The sequence below is a fragment of the Oryza brachyantha genome, chromosome 2 (genome assembly GCF_000231095.2).
Source record: "Oryza brachyantha chromosome 2, ObraRS2, whole genome shotgun sequence".
Lineage (NCBI taxonomy): Eukaryota > Viridiplantae > Streptophyta > Magnoliopsida > Poales > Poaceae > Oryza > Oryza brachyantha.
In genome coordinates, this window is record NC_023164.2 from 4,934,428 (window position 1) to 4,959,037 (window position 24,610).

A 24,610-nucleotide genomic window follows, 5' to 3' on the forward strand; every position below is an offset into this window, starting at 1 on the left:
GTATTATTTAGATTATTTAATTTTCTTCGTCGGTGGTAAAAGTCACCTAGCTAGCAACCGAAGAGAATTAGAGATTACGCTCGTTGCGCTGGAGGAGGGCACAGATGGCCCCGGTCGCGGCGGCGGCGGCGACCTCCCAGGCGCGCGGCGTCGGCCTGGCCGTGGCCGTGGCCGCCCCAGACAGCTGGTGGGCGAGCTCGAGCACGAGGAGCGCCGCGAGCGCCGACAGCGGCGGCCTGAGCCTGCCCCTCCCCGGCGAGCCGCGGGGCGTCCCCTCGAACCGCGTGAGGCAGTAGACGTAGAGGAACAGGAGGAGGCGGTGGCAGGTGAAGACGGCCGCGAATAACGGGGCGCCGCGCTCGAAGCGGCGGGCCTCCACGACGGCGCTGAGGACGACGAAGGCGCGGCCGGCGAGCGCGGGCCAGCCGCCGTCGCCGGCGGCGGCATCGGCATCGGCTGCGGGCTGGTGATCCGCCTGCGGTGGCGCTGGGTGCGAGCCCATCGGTGATGGATCGAACAGGGAGGAGCGAGGCGCGATCGAGAGAGAGAGGAGGCAATGCGAGGTGGTGGTGGTGGCGGCGGGTGGAGTAGCTAGCACGGAGCAGGAGTTGATCGAGGGGAAGGAAGACGACGACTCGCGAAATGATGAGATGCTGGGTGTGGACTGAGATGGCACCGGCACCAATGATATACCGGCACCAATCATGTCTCTTGCTCAAATTGACGTCCGTTCACTTTTTATCTACGTTTAACTGTTTATTCTATTTAATATTTTTTATAAATATATAAAATTATAAGTTATAATTTAGTAATAAATTAAATCACTATAATATAATTATAGTAATTATGTATTTTTAAATAAGAATGATTGAACATGAATTAAAAATCAATGGTATCGAGTAAAAAAATTGGAGCGAGTAATGCGTGTTACATGTACGTGCACAAAATTTAAGAAAATTTAACTATTTAAATATGTGCTACGGATTTTATAATGTGTTACCAAATTTTCTTATATGAAATAATCACCTTAATTTGATTTTATATGTAGATATCAATATATATTTAATTGGTTTTTAATATCAAAAAATTTAAGGGCTAAATTATAGAACTACAGTGAGGACCACTGCTCTTTTTATAGGAGTATAGATTATTATTTTTAAAAAAATAAAAAAATATTAAAAAAGAAATAGGAGCTTGATTGATAGCGCCATGCGAGCCCAAAGCCCAATTGCTACATGGGCCAAAAATGCCAAACCATCCATCCAAACAACAAATCCTTTTCCATTTTCCTCCTCCCGAACCTCGCTTCGGCTTCCTCACGCCACGCCGGCCGTCGCCACCTCGCTCTCCGGTAGCCGGCGGCGCCGCCTCCCAGAGGACAGCTCGCCCCCCAGCCCACACATCCCCATGGCCGCCGCGGGCGGGGCCGCGCAGCCGCCGCGGCAGTACAAGCTGGCGCCGCAGAGCGAGCTGCGCGTGGAGGTGCCCCCCGACGCGCCGGTCCGCGTGCGCCTCGTCGCCGGCACGGCCGAGGTCTTCGGCACCGAGCTCCCCCCCGAGGGATGGGTCCCCGTCCCTCCCCGCTCCAAGATCGCCGTAAGCGCGCCCCCTTTCCCCCACTTCCCCCTCTCCCGCGGAGAAGAGAAACCCTGACCGCCATTCGCCCCGGCTCAACTGATTGCATGTCCCCTTCTCTCCGTGTGTTTCGGCTAGATTTTCACGTGGCACGGCGCGACGGTGGAGCTGGACGGGGCCAGCGAGAGCGAGTACTCGTCCGACGAGGTGATTTTTTTTCCCCCTTCCCCTCCTCTCGTTGTGAATTTTGGGGGTTTTGAGGCTACTCAATGTGATGCGGTGTGGTGGCGAGAGAATTACATTTGCTCTGTTGCTGTGGCTTGTAGACACCGATGGTGATTTATGTGAACACGCACGCAATCCTCGACGCGAGAAGGGCGAGAGCGAGGGCTGCCGCGGCTCAGGGTGCCCCATTGGAGGCCTCGCAGGTTGGTGATCTTGTCTCATTCCATTTTCCAGCTCGTCATGCAGGTTATGCGCGGTTCATTCGTCAAGAATTATGTAGGACAGTAGAAGGTGCATACTTTGGTTGTTTTTCATCGGCGTCTATGCCCCTTCACATGCTTACAGTTGTTTTAGGTTCCTAGAAATAAGATAATTGTCTGTAATCTGTAGTTATGTTCAACAACCAATGTGCTAGAGCAATAACAAGTTGGTGAGTAGCCTATGGTCAGTCGGTCAAAGATTGAATATTGGTGTTGAAAACCTTGAAACATTGTGCAAAAAAAGGTTATATTGGTCCAGAGAATTTTGGACTGCATTGCTTAGTTTTGCTTCTCTTCCCGGTGTAGGGACCCAGAGTGATCATTGTGGGGCCAAGTGATTCTGGAAAAAGTACACTGTGCAAAATGCTCCTTAGCTGGGCTGCCAAACAGGGGTGGAAACCTACATATGTGGATTTAGATATTGGCCAAGGATCGATAACCATACCAGGGTGTATTTCGGCAACACCAATAGAGAAGCCTATAGATATAGTTGATGGAATTCCCTTGGAGATGCCGCTTGCATACTTTTACGGTCATCCAAGCCCAAGGTATGGCAGTTCCCACTCACTGTTTTTTCCATGTGTATAAAGACTTCTATTCTTCTACTCAACAGTTTTGGCACCTCAACTGTCTTTTTGTTGCTACAGTGTTAGTCCAGATGTTTACAGAGCTCTTATGAAGGAGCTAGCTCAGACATTGGATAAACAATTCTCTGGCAATTCTGAATCTAGGGCAGCAGGAATGATTATCAATACTATGGGGTGGGTTGAAAACCTTGGCTTAGAGGTAACTTTTTGTTCACTAACAATTTTGATTTTGGTTATGTGTGTTGACTGTTGATGGCTAGTATTTATATTCTATCATGAGTTAATTCACCATTTGTGTTGTGCAGTTACTCCACAATTCAATTGAGATTTTCAAGGCCAATGTAATATTGGTATTGGGACAGGCAAGTGCCTTTTGTTTTCTTCATAGTTGTAGCACTCTGTTTAAGCGGAATGTCGCCATTGTACTTCATAGTGCTGTTTCAGGAGGGATGTGCTTGCGCTATAGGGCTGTATAGAGCTCCCTATTCATTTAGCAATCCCTGATTATTGCTATCTGTGCTGGCAAGCTTATACTAGAATATATATTCAGTTTGATGTTGATGTTGATGTTGCCTGCTGTTTCTATCCCTCAGTATAGAACTGTCAATTGTCTGGGGACAACCAAGCTTTCTGTCATGTATTGTGTTCCTGTCCAGGCATTTTCTCATGTAGTGCCATTATTAGCTTGTATTCTTCTTATGCTGTCAGAGGGCAATGTTAATGCAGGACATTTGATTATTGGTAGGTTTATCTTTACAAGTGGTATCATGAATAAGCATGAAATGAAATGGTTGAAGATTGGTTCATTTGTTTGATTTTTCTAATGCAGGAGAAACTCTGGAAGATATTAAAAGATGCAACAAAAAATAAGCCTGGCATTGATGTTGTAAAACTTCATAAATCAGAAGGTGTTGTTCCGAGAAATCCAAAGTACCGTCAAAAGACTAGAAGCTTCCGAATCAAGGTATTTTTTCTGATTATAGAGTGCAGGATTGTGGGTATTACTAAATTTGGCCTTCAAAAGTAGATATATCGAATTAAAGTAAGTTGATGTTTGGTCACTTTTTTCATATTGTTAGCACTATCTTGCAATTGGAGGAGGTTTAAATACACATGCATCTGTAGAACGCAATCCACTCTTTTTCTTAATTTTTTATAATGTTAATTTGCAATCATAGAGTAGCATTTGTTCAGTTAATGTCATCCTTCTATTCTGCTCTGGTTTCCTAATACTAAATTATAATACTCTCTTTGCAGGAATACTTTTATGGCATTGCGAATGATCTAGCACCACACTCAAATGTGGTTAACTTCAGTGATGTCTCTGTGTACAAGATTGGTAGTCATCAAGCTCCTAAGTCAGCATTACCAATTGGTGCAGAACCTGTGGCAGACCCTACTCGGCTTATTGCTGTTAACATCAGCACGGATATGGTCCACACAGTTCTTGCTGTTTCATACGCCAAGGAACCTGACGAAATAATTTCCAGGTGTTGTTACCAACTGTCCAAATTACTGCCTATATTTTTACATCTTACTACTTTCTTATAACTTATAGTCAATACAACTTGATACATTATTTGTGCATATAATTGGTACATCAGGCATATGAAAGAAAAATACAGAGTAGGTGTACAGATTTTTGTCTTGTCTTTTAGCTGGGTGAGTTTCTTGCATGTTTTACATGCTTGACATTATTTTGCTTTCTTCAGAACAATCTAGTATCTGTATGCCCTAAACAAATTCTGTGAGCATCTTTGTGGTTGTGTCCCTAGCTAGTATGCACGTTGCAGCTATTGCCCACCTAAACCTGAAAAATAGATACACATGGAACAGCTTTCAATACTATATAAGTTTATAACATCTTCCGTACCTTATGAGCTGTGATTTTCTGATGCATTATATCATATAAATTCAATTCAGTATATATTTGACATCTGCAGCAGTAATTTAACCAGTGTAACTATAAGGCCAGTCTCAATGAAGGTTTCATAGAGGTATCATACACATTAGTTAGATGACACATCAGCACAAAAGGAAATATTTGTATGAAACTATGAGGATAGAGAGTGAATTAGTTTTATGGCTATGAAACCTTTGGACACTATTACCAAGTCTTCGGTAACGTAGTGAAACTTGCATTGAGCGGCTTGAGCCGTTTTATGCAATCAAACTTTCAACAGTAATTAAATGTTTTATTTAGCTTTGGAAATGGTACAATAAAACGTTGTACTGTGAGTAGCTGTTTCATGCATCGTTTTATCGAGTTAGCTGTTTTGAAAACTGTGTAGTGAAACTGAGCATTGAGACTGGCCCAATCTGCACTGGTTTGTGTAGTCATGCATCACAAAATATCATATATACTAGGTATACTGTTCCTCTTCTTTTTTTGACATGCACATGGTATGGATTGGTGTGGCTGGCCACTGTTACATCAGCCAACCAAACACTTGCTGAAATGATTTTAGTTCTTGGCACGATAAACTTAGCTGCATTTCCTTATTTGTCTGTGTAAACATAACTGTTGGTTTACTACTTTAGCCACACCTCTAGTCTTTAGTTACCACTAGGCAAAAACTGCAAAGTTTGTAGCGTTCTTTTTCTTGTTACAAACCGACTGTACGTTCACTTATACCCCTTAACGATTGTGCAGCAATGTTGCCGGATTCATCCATGTGACAGATGTTGACATCCAAAGGTACACAAAGAACCAGTAGAACAAAACGTTTGCCTGTTCATGGATCTGTCTTTCGCCCAAGCTAATTTCTTCCATTTCAGGAAGAAGCTCACGTACATTGCACCGTGCCCAGGGGACCTGCCAAGCAAGTTGTTAATCGCGAGCTCGTTAACTTGGTACGAGGCTTGATTAGCTAGATGCAGAACAATGGTAGCTAGGTGGTCAGTTACCCAGATGCCCAGATGGGTGTAGCTGTGGTCGTATTTACGTTGTAAGTTCGTACTAAACTCAATGCACAGCTAACTGAAAACATGTAACAGCAAACTTCACTCGTTTGATAAGCTGCTAAACAGTCTGGCTGTGAATGAATCATTGTGATGGTGCTCCAATGGTGTTGGCCTGTGTCATGCTGTTACCAATTCGAGTATTCTGTTATGATGATAATCATTCCCTTATGGAGTTTCATGATGAACTGTGTTTACATGGTTGCCTTTAATGACAACGCATGAATGACAGGTTAGCATGTTACATATATAGTTACGAAAAGTAACAATATGAGGATTAGCAACATCTGTAAAGGTCCTTCAAAAGAAAAGCCAACATCTGAAAAGGCAATAGATCTCAACCACATCCATGAACTTTAAAAATTAAAATTAGTTGAGCAGCCAGCTAAAAAGATCATTGCCAACTATGAATATTAAACACAGAACTCATTACAACACTAACCCAAATTACACACAAGGCAAATCAGATAGGAGCCATTGCTGAAAGCACGACGACGAGAACTATCTTCCCATCTGGAGATAATTTATTCGGTCATGCTGTGAGCACATCAGGCATATGCATCCTGTGAAGACCGAAAAAAATATTAATAGGGGCGATCCTAATGCAGCTTCCCTTTTCACTGTCTACCAATAATACAAAATGGAAGTACATCAGGAGAAAAAATCCAGTGCATGTAACTTTCAAAAGTCTTTGTATAATGGTTGAGAAGCAGCAGCAAAATCTCCAAACAAAAGAATCGAGAGACATACAGCCCGGGCTCGCGGAACCCGTATCTAAGGGACAGAAGATCTACAGACACCGACACTGCAGAGAGGAGCATCAACACAGGTGAGTTAAAATGGTCAACACCACAAATTACAAAAAGTAGTCGGGGGTCTTCCGCGTTGTGTCTGGTTCAATTTGTCGAGGAGCTGGATCGAATTGGAGGAAGTTTTGATCCATGTTTTCTCCAATCTCAAGAATTGCAGCCATGTTACCACAGCGGTAACAGTAGTTTGGTGCACTGAAGACCGTGACAACATTCTTATCCTGGATGACACAATCACAAGACAGTATATCTGAATATTGCATCCAAGGCAAGCAAATTATAGAATATGATTGGTCCCTTGCACGATGCAAGGCATACAAAAAAGTACAGTCATGAATACAGCCATGTCTTCTAGGCTAACACATTACGCATATAACGACACTGAGTCTAATTACTATAAAATGCTCCAAACCTCTTCAGTGAACCTGCCTATTTTCCTTATGACATGGATATATGTGGTGTGTGATCTATACCAGTATGCATATTATCTGCACCAATTCAACTGACCCACTCATGACACGATAACAAAGGAACATCAACACTCATCAAACAAGAAAGTTGCATTCAGGTTCTAATTCTATGATTAGATATGCCTTAGCAGTTTGGGGTTAGCTCCGAAAATTCACATGCATGAAATTGTCTGAGTTCTTAAAATTATGTAGCTTTTATAACTAAATAGCCTGATATTCCCCCAGATTACATGCACCTAAAAATACAGTTGACAAATGTACTTGCAATATTGTCATTGCTATTCCAGCAATTTCCAAAAGGATGGCTATTTTAAGATTTTGCAGAAGACACTTTTAGGGAATGTTTACAGCTGTTTAATTAACATGAGAAGAACTTAATTATAAAAGGTAATATTGCATTATGAACACCTACCTGGCACCAATTAAATCCTTCCATTACAAGTTGATGTGCTCTTGAGATGAGAGATAGACCATTTGTATGGTTAAACTGTTGAGCGATATCTTGCCCAAATGTATAACCTGCTCCTCTCGGTGAAATTCCCCACCCACATCTGTCATCTGGATCAGACCACAAAAGATCACACATGGGTCCTTCATGAGGAACCTGCAAGTGTTTAGTGAAATTTGTAATGTTAGATGACCATAAACATTTGAGAAATAAAGTGCAACATCTTCTGTAAATGAATCACAGGTTATGATGCCAAGAGGCCCAGAGCTAACAAATATCACTGGTAACCTTCACAACCTCCTAGATAATCATCTAACCACGAAAGAAATTTAAGGAACAACAGGTGATTGTTCAATCATATAAAAATAAAATTATCCACAGCATGACCCACATCACAAATTTTATATAACTAAAGTTGAACAGCAGTGCTCTACCTAGAAAACGAAATCCATCTTCATACACTTGCAAATTTGCAACAGCGAGCAGAACCATCATATTAAAAATATTTCTGTCAAAACTGACATAGCTAAATGGTATATCCACAATGTAGACACTCTTAATTATACTCCTCAAAAAGAGGAGTCAGCGACTCATGGTGATGGTGTGTCCTACACCCACCCCCATCAAGACCCTTTTTGGATAACATATGGATAAGTGTGGGCTGTAACACAAATAGTAATGACCTAATTGGCTAATTTTATAGCAATGCTCTGATCCTCCTAATAAAACAAAACAAAACATAAGGGCTCATTTGAAAGCTGATTAACTTATTATTTTATTACTTCATTAATAGCCCATATAGCCACAAAAATTTCTGTTGTTATCACCACATTGCTGGCACACAAGACGACTAACAAACACTGGTTCACCAAGAAAGTGCTAACACTGCTTCATACCTCTTGTATACGATCAAGAGCACGGATGTTATCTAAAGTATCCAACGATGGAGAGAGACCACCATGAAGGCAGAACACCTGTAAAATGGGCGAGTACATGTCAGGCATATTGGATAAGTCATAAGCTTATATCAGTTCAGCCACAATTAGTCATGTAACAAACCTGGTTTTCTATAAGAGCTGTGAGAGGCAAATAATCAAACAAATCCGTAAAGTACTTCCATACATTTGCATTTCCATACTTTCTCAAGCATTCATCATAGAAGCCATACCTGTAGCAAATTAGTAATTGTCATAAATTAAGTTGTGGTAATGCACAGGGGGATAACCCATTGAAGAACTATCTATGGATGCCATGTAAAAATAACATCCTAGAATACTGATGTGAAATAGACACTTTTGGTTGTTAATTGAGGATCAAGCAGGCTATAAAAGATATCATCTTGAATGTTTAACACTTTTTTGTTGTTACAACTTACAATAGTATAAGTAATTAAAAATGAAGAAAATATCAAATATGTGATAAAAAGAATCAAAATCTAGGACATGAACTCACACTTGAGTGATTTGTCTGCTCTCATGATTTCCTCTCAATATTGTAATTCGATCTCTGTAGCGGACTTTCAAAGCCACCAAAAGCGAAACTGTCTCCACTGAGTAGTAGCCACGGTCTGCAATAACAGCCATACGATAAACTTTACCCACATTAGGAAAGCCGAACCAAATAGAGAACAAGAGATGCGAACAAAACTATAGACAAACAAACACAGGCGTAAAAAGAATCATCCTTCTGCTAGGTACAAAAACGATCGGATTACCTTTATACATCCATGAAACGACATAACATAAGATTTCAGCGCATATACTTCAAGGGAAATCAGCATCTCATAGAGTCCCACTTACTAAAAACATGGATAAGCACTTATCACGCAAAGCAAGGATCCACAAATCAGAGAGTCCTGCTACTGAAGCACGCTTCCATTTCTCGCGTAATTGTCATATCCCGATATCAGTTAATGAGAATTCTTCGTGATAGCCACAAAATCTTATGAAGCCAACTAAATATGCTACCCAAAAAGCAAGGATTCAAGTAGGATTCTCGCAAGAGGCGGCCAAACCCGACACATAACCACCACACGCCATTAGCATCAGCATATCGCACGACAAGAACAAAAAGAAACAAAGAACTACAAAAGTCTACATGGATACACAGAACTGCAAGTCCCAGCGCAATTATCATCCCAAGATTCTTGCCACGCTACAACCACCAGCCAGCTCAATTTCATCTCAGGATCTACAGAATCCCCCCACGCAGGAATCGAGCGCGCGAGGAGAAGAGGAAGGGCCAACGCGGGAGAAAGAAAGACCCGGGGGGGGGGGGGGGGGGTCCTCACCGACGTAGTCGCCCATGAAGAGGTAGTTGGTGTCGGGCGCCTCGCCGCCGATGCGGAAGAGCTCGATGAGGTCGTAGAACTGGCCGTGGATGTCGCCGCAGACGGTGACGGGGCACCGCACGGGCTGCACGTTCCACTCCTCCATGAGGATGGCCTTCGCCTGCTCGCACAGCGCCTTCACCTCCCCCTCCGCCAGGTGCTTGCACTCCCGCAGCTGCGCGATCTGCCGGTCCAGATCCCCGTGCGACGGCATCTCCCCCCGGCCCCCGCACCTCACAGTGGCCCGCCCCGCCCCGCCGCTCGCGCTCGCCGCCGGAGAGGAGGGGGCGCAGCCGTGGCCGAGGCCGACGCGCCGGGCGGTGCTAGGGTTTGAGGGGATCGGGGGAGGAGGAGGAGGTGGTGGTCGAGGTGGAGGTGGAGGTGGTGGCGCTCATGCCTCCATTTCTTTTTCCTCTCAATTATTTTATACGTGGCCAGATTTTTGTATTTTAATTTTAATTTTTTTTTCTTCTTCGAACACTTGAGTAGTACATGACGACACTGGGGTTGGTTTGGGGTTTTGTGGTAATGGAAGGGTCAAGGTGTAATTATGTGGAGCTGTGCTGCTGCACAGGTCAGCTGGTCAAAGTAGATGGCTAGTTTTTTTTTTTTTTTTTTGGAGTTTTGCAGTAGGACTTGTATTTGTTTGGAACTCTTTGGTTATTTTTTAATGTAAAGGTTTTACTACCTCCGTCCCATAATAACGTTATTTTTTGATTTTTTATCTAATGCTTTGGCCATTCGTCTTATTTAAAAATTTTATGAAAAAACTTTTAAAAAATCGTTACACATAAAGTACTATTCATATTTAACAATAAAAATATTAATCAAAAAATTCAAATAAGACGAAGAGTCAAAACATTGTATCTAAAAACTGGAAAATGACTTTTTTTCTGGGTTTAAGGTAGTAGTAACTTATTGCTAGGGATATTTTTCGGTGACATGTTATCTTAGGTAGGGCAAGATTATTCGTACGTTTGTTTTTTTCAATCTACGTGATAATATTGTCGTGTCTGACCAAACATTGTTGGAATTGAAAATAGATTTATGCATTAATGAAAAAATTTAGAAGTTAGAAAAACACGTTAGCGTGTGTGTATGTATGCAAGTAATATTGTTACGTAGGACAATGCAAATTTTTAGCGGTCAAACTAATCATTAATGTTTATAGTTATTTAAATACTAAACGGCTATTATTTTCTGCTACTATTTATAGGTTATTTAACTACTTTGTCGTATTCATTTTAGACTATGAAAAGTTAATATTACCGGAATTCTCCGTACTTATCATTATATTCTATGACAAAAGAATATGTCTGATGTAATATATTCTCACCTACCGAGGAAGACTAGAGCCATTCGGAAGGCTGCACACACAGCCACCGAGCAGTGGTGAGCACTGACATCAACCTTCTCGTAGTCAAAAGGAACATACGAATAGAGGTAGGTGGAATGGATTGAGTTCCAGGTGTACTGTATTGAAATTTGAAAAACATGATTCCAAATAAAAGTGTTGCTTGTTCGATAACTTGGGAAGAATTGTTTAGTTTATTTAGGGAAAAGGTCAAATAGCATATTTATAAATAAAAAGTATTTTGTGAATGAAAATTTTATATGTGTATTCTTAGTGATATAAAAGTTAAGGCTAAAAAATAATCTAGAATGCAAAACCTTAATTTTTTAAATTTAAAGTTAATAATTTAAAATTTGGCTTATAAGTAAAATCAGAAGCGAAAAATGTGGCTATTAGAATTATTCAACTATAATAATAGTACTCTTTTCGTTGTTTTTATGTTTCACAAAGTTGTTTTTTAAACATATGTTTGATCATTTATTTTAGGGTTAATTAGATTCATGCCGTTATAAATTTGTCAGTTTTTAAACCATTACTATTCGACTAATTGTAATAATGTCATTATAATTTTAGAACTATTTCAGATATGTTATTTTGGGACCAAATTGTCCTTTGCACATACCAAGGGCACATTGAAAAACATAGGGGCAAAATGATCCTTTTTTAAAAAAAATACACCAAAAGGGTATGAAGTGGCATATTTCGAATAGTTCTGAAATTACAGTGACATCCTTACCATTAATCGAATAGTAATGGCATATTTCAAAACTAGCAAATTTATAATGACATAGATCTAATTAACCCTTTATTTTATTCAACTAGCAAAATGATGTGCCTTGCAACGGGCTTTAACAATATTATTTTATTTTATTTTAGAAATAGTACAAAAATTTTCATATTAATGAATTCAACTATTTAGTGTCAACTTCAATTCAATGCTGAAATTTTTAGAAATTTCATCCCTACCGAAATGTGCAACGAATGTTGAAAATATTAGTGGTACCGATTATAAATATTGATTTAATGGTAATTTTAAAAAGTGAACACTATTTATTTTTTTAATTTGGGAAGGTGTTTTTATTTGATTGGTTGAAGACTCTAAGCATTGATAATAAATGGGCTTCTAAATACGTTGATCAGATATGTTGTGATGAAAATATATAAATTCATAAATTTTGAATTTAGATTCAGCAAAGTACATAAAATACATGAACAATATCGAGAGAATTTATGTATACTTCAACTCTCCTCTTCTATTGGGCAAAAGAAAGGTCCACCTGGCCAGCCCAAGTTAAATATGTTTGTCCCTCCTATTCGACTTAGGTAATATATAGAGAAACCTCGTGCAATTAGGTAATATATAGAGAAACCTCGTGCAATTAGGTAATATATAGAGAAACCTCGTGCAATTAGGTAATATATAGAGAAATCTCGTGCAATCATGACCCGAAAATTGGATCACGAAAAGAAAACGGCAGAAGGAATCTGGTATGAAAGCATGCAAACAAACGAAACCACACTGACAACGCGTGTCGCCTAAAAAAATGGTTGTGAAAAAAATACGACATCAAGCGTGAACGCGGACATGAAGTTACGGCTCGATAAACTAAATACACAGTGAAAAAATACAATTAAAATCTAAACACGTCAGCTTGGATCATTATTTGTTACAGTATTTTTTATTTAACACAATTGTCTTTAACCATTCATATTATTTAAAAATTTAAATAATTATTAATTATTTTAATTACAAGCTTTTAAGAATGTTCACATAGGTAAGGAACAATAATGGAGTCATTGTAGTACAGTGGCGAGCATTCCCGCCTGTCACCGGGGTGACCTGGGTTCCATCCCCGGCAACGGCGCTTTTTGCTGCTGCATATTTTGCGGCACTAGTGGGCCGCGAGTGCTACGCGCACAGAAGTGGGCCGATGGCCTGGCGCACAAGCGGACCATAGGCGACGGACAAAAATCTGATAGAATCGTTACTGATATATAGATAACTTTATATAATTATTATTTATTGTTATGATACGTTCTACCAGTAATAAATAATCATAATTTATATGTACAAATATTTAAATATGTCTAAAAATTAAAACATAAAAATCAAAGGTTGTAGTAGCTATTTAGAGTGGCCGGCATCCATGCTCATATGATTGATCTAAACATCTTTCGATAGTTTTACGTGAAGCTCTCTGTTGCTTTCAACATGCGGTCTCGTTCTCTTTCGGAAAAAAATGGTTACTTTAATAGAAGAAACTATTGTTAAAACAAATATTTCCTAAAAAGTTATCGGTTTTCCATATAATGAAAAAAACATTATTATGTATTATGTTTTGAATATAATGATTTAGAAATCCACTCGCTCAAGTATAGTAAATATACTATTCATATATAAAATTATGTTAATAGCACAGTTGTAATGTGTATTCTCACGGTCTATTCTTTCTTATTCATCAATCCTAACACAACATGGCATCATAAAGGTTTTTACACCTAATCGTATGCATGTGACTTCGATGATTATGAAAAAAAATCGTAAATTTTGAAATGTGGGCTATTATGCTACAGGTCATTATTGCATAAAAATGCAAGTCTAAATTTAATTTACACATCAAGAAACAAAAAATCAAAACTAATTTGCACTGTTCAAATAACTATTCGCTGTCTGGTTTTATTGTTTTTGTTTCACCGGTTGTATAACCTTACATATTTGTGCGTAAACTTAAAACAACCTAATCTACATTGCTTTTTTTTCAAACAAAATTGTAACTTTTTAGGCCCCGTGTTAATAATGGATGTGATTGTGCCTAGGTGGAGAATTTTTGTGTCCATCATGGTATATTGAGACATTTGTTTAGCTACTCACATTTCTTTACTACTTGTATAAAAGTGTAAAAACGTAGTTGTCTATCCTCACTCTCCCATTGGCCCTCGTGTGTAGCATGCTTCCACCCTAAGAATTCCGAAAAAACAACCCGCTTCCCCAATGCACAGTGCATCTCGTCCACAGAAAACTTTTATCCACCTATTAATCAACATTCGGTCTAATAGCCAAGAAAAGGATGGGCGAGCAACAACGACGCGCGCAGGAGGCACCGCCCTGAGCAAGAGGTGATGATGGCTCCGACATGAGTGAGACACAACACTAAGGGCATGTACAGCGCGGCTGTATGAGCCGGCTGTATGACAGTGTTTTTGCAAAAAAAAAAAAAACCCCCGCTTGATCCTGCCGACGGGGTCAGCGTCGTCTCACGAGACAACAGGTCTGTCCCGTTCTCCCAGGTGGAGGAGATGGGCGGGGCTCCATTGTACGATGCGGTTTCCTCACAGAGACGATGGTATATACATATATATCTGTAGTTGATCTAAAACTACATACAAAATATTAAACAGCTTACAGCCAGACCCTTTGACTGTAGATTGTATGGGCTGTCTTTATATCTGTCTGTATGATAAGTTCAAAATTTTGCAGACGACCTGTTGTCTGTGGGTTGTACATGCCCTAACTCCGGAGTGGGCGACGACTGCTCCAAGCTATCGCGTGTGTGGTAGCAACAAATCCGAGCAGGAGGAGGTGGGTGCTGGCTCGGTCGACAGCGGGCATACGCGAAGGAGCACATCCACCATCACACCTTTCCTAGATCCGAGACGACTAGCTCAGTTGGCGTCGTCGATTGGCAACTGGAGCACAAAAGAGCTCGACCAACAACATGCATGCATGAAGGAGCTCGCCGATGGTAGGCGCATGCAAGAGTGGCACTCAATGATAAAGGTAGACGATGTTTCTTGATCCAAGTGTGTTCGTTCAGCTAGGCCAATTTGTTCGATGAGCTAGACCTATATATAGAGAAAATCTAACAAATGCTATTGATAAACACTTAATTCTAAGAAATACCATTGACGAGCATGAGTTCTACAAAATGTCATCATACAAACGAATTTGTCTAAGAAATATCATCGCCGTTAGGGTTCCGTCAACTTTTTCCCTTAAGTTTTATATGTGAATAGTGTATTTAACGGTAAAAAATGGATAGAAACCTAACGGTAATGTCATTTCTCAGACAAATTCATTTGTACAATGATATTTCTTAGAACTCGCATTCGTCGATGGCATTTCTTAGACTTAGACGTTTGTCAATGGTATTTTTTAGATTTTATCACATATATAGGAGGAATACTTCTTCTCTAGGTCCAACCCATCACATCTGTCCTCAAACCAAACAACTTTATTACTGAGTTGGCTCCGTCCAACCCTAAACCAAACACATCCTTGCCTTTTTTTCGTTTTCACACGCATCGCTTCTTAAATTGCTTTACAACACGCTTTTTAAATACCTACAAGAAAATTACAATAAAATTATACTAATCATTTATCCAGTTTTTTAACTAACATCAATTAATCATGCACCAACTAATTTTTTTTTGCATGTTGCGGATAAACATGTTCAAGTAGGGCCTGACCCAACTTGACCATGTATCCATGGTGTCAGTCCTGGATCTAGCTATTGAAATACAGAAATCCAAAAAACTTCCACCTTGACCCGAGAAAGCCCAGGAGTTGAGCCAGGCCAGGCCTGGGCTTTTGCTTTTTTGCAAATTATTGGGCTTCGATCTGTTTTTTTTTTACCGGGCTTTTTCTCGGCATGGCCTACCTGGCCTGGCCTGAGGTTTGACTCTGCCTAATTGGATATAGTTGATTTTTTTTGGATTATAAATTTTATTTATTAAATAATTCACAAAATTGTTTTTTTATTTTGAAAAATCATAGATCTAACCTCTTGCCGTACTCTAGGAAGGCAGAAAGCCTACATGGCACCAGGGTTACCGAAACCATGGTTACCGTGCCCTCCGCGGAGGCACGGTTTCGGTAAGCCGCGGTAACCGAGTTTAAATCTGAGAAGAATTTAAAAAATTTGAGAAAATTTAATAAAAAATATATGTTGTATATGTTGATATATAGTGTAGTTTTGTCAAAGAAATTTATGAAAAAAATGTATTTCCGGCATAATTAAAAATCATAAACGAGAATTTCGGGAAACAAAATTAAAAAATAGCTTATTACAAATGATATTTCATAGGTAGATGGTTAAGAATATTTTGTTGTTAAGTCATTAGTAATTTACACTAGACACTTGGGTACATAATGTTTAAATACAAATATACAACGATGGATATATGGAAAATATGTATGGAGAAAAATTATACGTACACGTTAATAATAATTGGTACTAGGTATAGTTGTGATGCAACAATCAAAATGAAATTGTTACTTGTTATTGTTGTGAATTATTTGATGAATAGTGATATGAGTCATATGACGGTGTATGTTTGTATGTTGCAATATCAAAAATTTAGAAAAGGTCATATGAAAATTTTTTTGTTTTCCCTAAAACATGTTCTATTTTCCTATTTTTCCTATGTCACAACTCACAAATATAGTCACAAAATGGTTTCCTATTTTTCATGTATTTTTAAAGATTTTTTAATATTTTTTTCATTTGACATCACACCCGCAGTTTTCTCGCGGTAACCGCAGTTTCGACTGTAAAAACCACGCGGGAAACCACGGTTTCCGCCGTTCTTGTGTGTTGTTTCAGCACATACTTACCGCGGTTACCGCGCGAAACCATGCAAAACCGGCCGGTAACCGCGTTTACCGCGCGGTATTGAATTCAATTTTTTGTTTTTAAATTCGTTGTGGTTTTTACGGTTACCTTGCGGGAGCGCGGTACCCTGGTTTTCACAGGAAAATGGTTTCGGTAACCCTGCATGGAACACGGTGTGGCGGATGGCAGCGAAGGCGATGACGCTAGTTCATAATTTTTTGCGTTTGACCCCATGCCGTCCTTACAGTATTATTATAAAAAATACAAAATTGTTATTCGCGCCAGAGAACTTCTCGATTAAACAATGGTTTAATACATATATGCACTCCTCGTAAGAGCATATTTTCTCCTATTTCTGCCGACCAAAAAGCCCAAACAAAAAATCAAAGAAAATATGCTCACATGAGGATTCAACCTTTAGCCTCCAAGATAGAAGAGTGACGATCACCACTAAGTTAAGCAATACTTATGATTAAATAATTACATTGTTATAAATATATGTATCAAACCGTGGTTCAATCGAAAAGTTGTCGGACGTGAGCGGCAAAATTGCAAAATTACCCCGCGTGGCCATCGACTGTCCCTGGCTCCCTCCATGTCACCTTTCCGTCCTATAGGAGGGCGGTAAGAGGTTAGATTTGTAAATTTAACAAAGAAAAATATAATTTTGTAAATTATTTATTAAATAAAATTAAATTTTTTTTAAAAAAAATTCGAGTATAAGGGAGAAGATGCAGCCGGCAGCCCCTACTCCGGACACAAGCCGCCCTCGCCACGACGCCAACTCGGGTGGTGCCGTGGTGGCAGGGAGCCATGGCGCCGCCGCCGTCAGGGAATCGCGGCCACGTTCGCGCGGGCCGCCCGCCTCCGTCCCAGCCGCCTAGGCGCCGGATGGCGAGCCGGGACGCGGCGGAGCGCGCGGCTTTCTTCGCGAGGCGCGAGGCGGCCTCGGTGCTCCGGCGCGTGCTCCGCGGGGACGCTTCCAGGCGCGCCGCCGGTTCCATCAAGTCGCTTGTGTACTCCCCCTCCGTCCGAAACAAGCGTGCCACCTTCGCCCTCGTCTGCCAGACCCTCAAGTGTAAGCATTCCCTCTCATCCCCTGCCTTCCTTGTCTGTTGCGTGCAAGGTGTTCGATGGAATGCCAATGCCTAGCTGTCTTGCTAAGTTCGCTCAACTTGGATATCCTATTCCTGCCATCCTATGCATCTCACGGGATGCTTCTCTGGGAATGCGCTTTCAAGTGTTTGTGCCGGTGTTCTACTCATTTGTTTGCCATGTTCACATCTAGCATAACAGTATAAATCTTAAAATTGCAATTAAGTTTCATTGTGTACTAATTCCTATGTAGTTACGTGCCATCGTATTCTGTATTGGCTGCAAGAGGTTATTTTCTGGCAAAATCGCCCTCATCTTTTTGGTTCTTGCTTATAAGCTAAAATTTTAATTTTATAACTTAAATTTGAAGTTGATTTTGGAGTTTTTTTTATCGCATTTTATTTTTCGGCCTTCTCTTTTAGATCGTTAAGAACACGAATATAAAAATTTTACCCTTAAACTATTTTTAATAATTAATTAACCTTTTTGCTTATGCTTATAATAAGCTAAAAGATGGGGCTGATTAAAGATAAGTTTGCCACCTAGCACATATATATGTGATGTATCTAAGAGGTAAAAGTGTTAATATTCAAATGCCTCCAGAGTTTCTCTGTGCAATGTGTTAGTGTTTCTCATTTACGTTGTTGGAAAAAAAAAACAACTGTTAGATAACCATAACACTGTTTTTTCCCTCCGATTTGAATGGTGGTCGGGGACTGGGAATAAAATCATATAGGCTGCATGAAAGAAATAATTTGGATACTGCCACTTAATATTTACTCCTCTCCTCATATTGATTTATTTCCTTCTATCAGATCTTCCAATTCTTAAGGAGGTTTTAGCATCAAGTGGAGTACTAACCAGTAAATGGAAGGTCAGCCAGACGCTTCATATGTTGTGATGGAATTACGGAAATGAATTCCTTCTTGCTGTAAACTGTTGTTATGTGTGTGATGTTAACATGTTGGCTTTAGAAATGCTTCTTAAGTTGCAATGTAGAATACCTGCATGCTACAAAACATGAATTGATATTTTTTTTCCAACTTACAGAAACAGGAAGAGTTAGTTTTTGTGACTGCCTACGACATTCTCTTTGGTCAGGTTCGTCAGTTACTCAACAGGTTTAGATTCAACAAATTTCTTGCAATGGTTTGTGGAACTTCCAGTTTTGGAGTTCAAATCTTGTACCCACAAAATGGTCACTTTTGGTTTGGACTTGAACACTTGATTACATAACCATTCAACATGTTTGAACTTGATCGCATAACAAATCTACATGTCATTGGATCTCACAAGTTCTTTTATCATCTCTCCCTATTGAAAGAAACACTAACATGAAATGATATATGTAGGAAACAGCAACTTCTGGATCCGTTGAGCAGTTAATTATGTTGCACAAAGATACTCTCATGGCCCTTCTTGAGAAAATGTGTCTTAGAAGGAAGGTTCGTAGTGTCGAAGACTTGGTAAGCAAAAAAAGTACAGGTACTTCTCTCTGCTCTGTTTTGTGTAGTTTGTCATTGACTATTCCTATTTTATGATTACTTTTAAATGCTTCTCTCAGCCATCTAATTATCTTGACCTTCCAAAATCAAATGCATTTATTTGTTGTTTAATTTTTGTAGGAGAAAAATAAAATGCTAGGCTGTAATGAAGTATATACTTACACTGTATAGTTAAAATATGTTACAAACTTGCATATGCAAAGTATCCCAATTCATTTTTATCAATACTCAATATTCACTGGTTATGTAATGTTCCATATAAAAGGTAGCTTCCGAGTTCATTTCCTTGTTTTCATGAACAATTGACTTATTATGATAATTGGCATCTTATGGCTGGTTCTGTGTAACCTGTTGATTTTATTTTAAGCAATGCCCTCGCAACAATAGTTGATAAACACCAACCCCAGTTCACCTAGAAAACCGACTTGCTTTTCACAATTAGGATCATAACAATGTTTGAAAAATAAGTATCAATTGGTATAGTGCATTTGCTTCAGTTTGTACATATCAAGCTGCTCACTGCTATCCCTTTCTTCAGTCAAACCAAAACCCAGGTTTCTTCGTGTTAACACACTCAGGACCACTACAGATTCTGTCATTGAAGAACTGAATAAAATACACAAGGTACTTCATCCATCTTCATGTGTAGCAAGCTTGCTGCTGTACGTAACAGCCCTCCTGCTCAGAAGTTTTTTATGAACCTACTACTGTAAATGCAACCTTACTTTGAAATAGTACTACTTGCGAGACTTGACTAATTCACTCAGTATTGAGTAGGTTGATAAAGATGATATGGTTCCAGACATGTTGGTGCTTCCGCCTGGAACTGATTTGCATAACCATCATTTGGTCACAGATGGAAAAGTGTTTTTGCAGGTTAAGTCTCTTGTGTTTGTGTAGCATTTACTTTTGAATGACCTATGAATAATACAGAGTTACAGACTGCTCTTTCCTCATCTGTACCTGTTTTCACAGGGGAAAGCAAGTTGTATGGTGGCAGTTGCATTGTGCCCTAAGCCAGGCTGGAAGGTTAGTGCATTCTATCTCACTGGACAAAAATGTCATTTAAATGGTTATTATTGTCTTGAGAATATTTACAGCCAAAGAAAATAGAAACTGCTTCTTTTTATCAAATCAGTGATAGGATTTTACATAATATGATATTAATATAATCTGAATTGCAGTACTACCTATGTTAGTACACATAACAAGAAATTCTCTGTTGCTTCTTTACTATATGGCCTATTTTTGGTGATGCTGGAATTGCTGGTATGAACTGGCCATACAAAATAATAGCACTTATGTGTTTACTTAACATCTATATACTACTTCTGACTTTGCAAATAGTAAGTCTATGCCTTTTCTTCTTTTATTTTTGTCATGGACTTGGAAAAAATATAGCACCAATATTTTCCAGTTGAAACTTATTACTTTGATTGTATTGTTTTTTAGTTACACAATGGTAAATCATTAATGTCCACTTGAACTTTAAACTTAGGTTATTGATGCATGTGCGGCTCCAGGGAACAAAACAGTCCATCTTTCTGCACTCATGAATGGAGAGGGGAGTATTATAGCTTGTGAACTTAACAAAGAGAGGACCAAGACCTTGCAACATACTATCCAAAGATCCGGAGCAAATAGTATCCTCTATTTAAGTCTCTGGCTTTAATGACCTTGCTAGTGCATTTTAGTACATTGTTTTGCTGCTAACACATTCTTCTCACCTTACTTCTAGTTTAACCTAGATCAAATTTTATTTTGCAAGTTTGCATAGTTTTTTCTGTAACTAAAATATCCTATGATCTTTTTGGACCTTCTGTATAGCTTGGTCTGAAGGACTTTCCAATATTCTAATTAAGTTGATGATTTTAATTTTAGACATTCTGCCTCCCTTAGATTGGGACGTTAATTTCTTTGTAGACAACATATAACCTCCTGCTTGCAGCAGAACTTTGATACGTTCTCTACTTATATGATCATAAAACTCTCTTGATGGTATATAGTAGTAGTTTGTTTCTTCTGTTTCCCAAGTTTATGCCTGTTTGTACTTATTTACAAAGTTCATGACAAAGTTAATGACCTTACTTACACATTGTCTATTATGCCTTAGAAAGTTCATGACATAATATGGTAGTCAACTTTCCTTGACCAATTGTATAGATATTAAAACAATCAACGGTGATTTTTTGGACATCGATAGTAATGATCCATCATATGCCGAGGTTTGTAGCAGGCTAGGAGACTTTAGACATCTTGTAGCCTTTTGTTTGCCTCGTAGCATAGTTACCACTAATTTTATGTGTTTCAATGCTATGATGATTGCTGCAGGTCCGAGCTATTCTATTAGATCCCTCTTGCTCTGGTTCTGGAATCTCTACGGAGAGGCTTGACCATCTGCTCCCTTCACACTCCAGAGGTAACAACAGGTTTATAGCTTGTTAGGGTAGCAAGTCCTGCACCGGGTGCGGTATCCATTCTTAAAAAAAAAGAAGTCCTATACGGATACGGCGTATGTTCACACCTTGCTCACTTAAAAATCTTATCGCATGGTTTGCGGTGCACTTAGTATTTACTGAGTGCAATATGTGTGTTTGTCACATTGATGTGCATTCATGGATTGATATGCAGGTGGTCAGGATGATGAAAGTACGAGTGCAAGGATACGGAAACTCTCCGCCTTCCAGAGGAAAGCACTCTCACATGCTCTGTCATGTAAGTCCCTACTCTTTTCTGTGTCCAATGTTAACATGTCAAATTGTCAATGGACAACGGCTGTAGAAACTGAAGCTCCCATCCAACCTTGCCTAGTTCCTTCTGTGGAGAGAGTGGTCTACAGCACCTGCTCGATCCACCAGGCCGAGAACGAGGACGTCGTGAGCTCTGTCCTGCCGTTGGCATCATCACTCGGGTTCGAGCTCGCCACTCCGTTCCCCCAATGGCGACGCCGCGGCCTCCCTGTCTTCCAAGGATGTAAGCGTTTCTACCTCAAATTTCAACCATGGCCAATCCTGGATGGACAATTCATTCATCTCATGGCTTTTGCGTCGTGTGCAGCTGAGCATTTGCTTCGGACGGACCCGGAGGACGGCCTGGAGGGCTTCTTCATAGCGTTGTTCGTGAGGGAAGCAGCAGCAGCCGATGCTGTAAGGCCTAGCAGTGGTGGTTTGGCAGCATGCAAGCAGGAGGCTCGTAGGAGGCGAAACGGGCTCATGGCGTTCAGCTCGTTGAGACTGTCCAGGATGGTGCTCTGCCCTACCCGGGGTACCTGGAGAAGATGAGTGTCTCCTTGGTAACTTAAGCTGAAGGGAAACTGGTGTTGAACTGGTAAATTTTGTTCGAAAATGCTTAGATGAGTTCTTTTTGTTGATGTAGACGCGATGATATTTAAGGCCAAACTGCATTCCATTTCACACACATAACATTAGCGTAGTGTTATCTGTAGTTTTAGTAGTACAGCAGCACACTCTTATTCACTGACGAGACGATCACTAAGATCAAAGCAGAACACACACTTCAAAAGCACAGCAGCAAGTGATGGCAGTGAGCTACTTGTCCTTGGGCTCGCCGTCGCCGGCCTTGACCTCGACGACGCGCGGCTTCTTGGGCTCCGGCGGCGGCTTCTTGTGCACGGTGACGGTGAGCACGCCGTCCTTGTACTCGGCGCGGACGCTGTCGAGGTCGGCACTCTCCGGCAGCGGGAACTTCCTCATGAACTTGCCCATCCGCCGCTCCATCCTCAGGTACTTCACCGCGTCCGCCGCCTTGCCGTCGCCGGCGTCGCCGGGGCGCTTGCGCTCGCCGCTGATGGTGAGCACGTTGCCCTCCTCGACCTGGACCCTGACGTCGGCGGGGCTGACGCCCGGCATGTCGACGGCGAGCACGAGCGCGCCGGAGGGGAGCTCCTTGACGTCCATGGGGGTGTTGGCCATGGCGCGGCGGTCGCGCACGTAGGCGCGCGTCGGCGGGTTCAGCTGCCGCTCCAGCTCGTCGGGGAGGTCCAGCAGCTGCTGCAGCACCGCCGCCGCCGACGTCGGGAACGGCTCGCCGCCGCCGCCGACCAGCGAGAACTCCATCGGTCGACTCACCTGCCGCTGCAAATCCGGTTGAAAAGGGAAGGGAAGGATATATCCGCTTGTTTGATCTCCCGTGCGCTCTGCCTGATCGCCGGAAGAAACTTATATAGTAATATAGGGAGAGGAGTGAAGAGTGTGGAGAGCAGTGGAAGGCTGAATTGCGGCGGGAGAGATGGAGAAGGCTTCGGGTGTTTCTCGTGGCTTCCGCACTCTCTGCCGGGTGGGGCCCACTGACCGCAGCTGTAGCGCACGGAGCCATTAACTTTCCAAAGACGAGGTGGGCGAAGCAAGCGACGGACAGGCAGGCCGAAGGTGAGGCGGCGACGAAGACGACGTGGGGAACGGCAGGCGGCGGAAACCCGAAGCTCCGGAGGTGGAGGGAGATCAGCGGCGTCCTCTCTCCTGCGGCGCACGCGTCGCGCGCCGGGCGAGACAGCGCGAGGCCAGCGCCTCCACGCGCGCGCGGCGACCCCCGCACATCCAGCCGCACACCGCGGATCCGACGGTCGAAAAATTTCGGGTGACGTGGCCACCCCAACGGGCCGTCTAGCCATTCAGCTTTCATATATCCACAAATGTCATAATGTAAAATCAAATTAAGAGCGCATGGTCGAGGCAGATGTAGCGGATCTCAACCTGAGTATGGCGGCGGCCAGCGGTGCCAAGGTGATGCGATTATATAGGATGGGAAAGAGGAATTGGGAATAAGACTCACTTTAGCACGTGAAAAGAAAAAAAATTGTTATGTCACGTTAGATGCTTGACCGGATATCGAAAGAAGTTTTTAGACACGAATGAAAAAACGAATTTCATAGCTCGTCTAGAAACCGCGAGACAAAAATCTTTTGATATAATTAATCCGTCATTAGCGCACGTTGGTTACTGTAGTATTTATGGCTAATCATGGACTAATTAGGCTCAAAATATTCGTCACATGATTTTTCTCTAACCATGTAATTATTTTTTCCATCATTGTTTAATGTTTTATTTAGGTCTCCAAAATTTGAATGGATATTTTTGGGAAAAAAATTTGGAAACTAAAACGAACCCTAAATACTACCCTAGCTTTATTGAAGGGCTAGACAATGTAGTACATCCATCCGTACGTGGTTAAAAAATATAGCTTTTATAGATAAGGGCCAGTTATCAAAATCAACTATTCTAGAATGTTGACAATATCAAAATTTTATAGGTAATAAACTAAACTAAATTTTACCATCTTATAACATTACTGCTCCTTCCGTTATATATTATAAGACATTCTAAATTTGCCTAGATTCATCCAGATATGAATATATATGTTT

General features: G+C 41.0%; 4 protein-coding genes across 4 annotated transcripts; 2 read left to right on the forward strand and 2 right to left on the reverse strand.

Annotated features, from left to right (window-relative positions):
- Positions 1-1,277: 1,277 nt before the first annotated feature.
- Positions 1,278-5,707, forward strand: LOC102719269 (protein CLP1 homolog). Its single transcript, XM_006647011.3, has 10 exons — positions 1,278-1,596; positions 1,714-1,782; positions 1,902-2,003; positions 2,367-2,608; positions 2,708-2,846; positions 2,953-3,009; positions 3,477-3,611; positions 3,905-4,137; positions 5,301-5,345; positions 5,426-5,707. Exons 1-10 carry the CDS (start codon positions 1,408-1,410, stop codon positions 5,511-5,513), a joined length of 1,299 nt encoding a protein of 432 aa, XP_006647074.3. The 5' UTR covers positions 1,278-1,407; the 3' UTR covers positions 5,514-5,707.
- A 260-nt stretch (positions 5,708-5,967) lies between these two features.
- Positions 5,968-10,062, reverse strand: LOC102704591 (serine/threonine-protein phosphatase PP2A-3 catalytic subunit). The gene is made up of 6 exons (XM_040520381.1): positions 9,626-10,062; positions 8,788-8,902; positions 8,395-8,503; positions 8,232-8,309; positions 7,300-7,491; positions 5,968-6,638 (listed from the first exon to the last, which is right to left on the reverse strand). Exons 1-6 carry the CDS (start codon positions 9,876-9,878, stop codon positions 6,465-6,467), a joined length of 921 nt encoding a protein of 306 aa, XP_040376315.1. The 5' UTR covers positions 9,879-10,062; the 3' UTR covers positions 5,968-6,464.
- Positions 10,063-17,392: 7,330 nt separating this feature from the next.
- Positions 17,393-22,532, forward strand: LOC102704868 (25S rRNA (cytosine-C(5))-methyltransferase NSUN5). The gene is made up of 13 exons (XM_015833026.2): positions 17,393-17,708; positions 18,541-18,599; positions 18,776-18,826; positions 19,078-19,210; positions 19,769-19,854; positions 20,008-20,106; positions 20,206-20,259; positions 20,729-20,873; positions 21,394-21,455; positions 21,562-21,649; positions 21,862-21,945; positions 22,042-22,203; positions 22,288-22,532. Exons 1-13 carry the CDS (start codon positions 17,444-17,446, stop codon positions 22,509-22,511), a joined length of 1,512 nt encoding a protein of 503 aa, XP_015688512.2. The 5' UTR covers positions 17,393-17,443; the 3' UTR covers positions 22,512-22,532.
- A 222-nt stretch (positions 22,533-22,754) lies between these two features.
- LOC102705138 (19.0 kDa class II heat shock protein-like) lies at positions 22,755-23,750 on the reverse strand. Its single transcript, XM_015833451.2, has one exon. It carries the CDS (start codon positions 23,304-23,306, stop codon positions 22,779-22,781), a length of 528 nt encoding a protein of 175 aa, XP_015688937.1. The 5' UTR covers positions 23,307-23,750; the 3' UTR covers positions 22,755-22,778.
- Between the last annotated feature and the right edge of the window lie 860 nt (positions 23,751-24,610).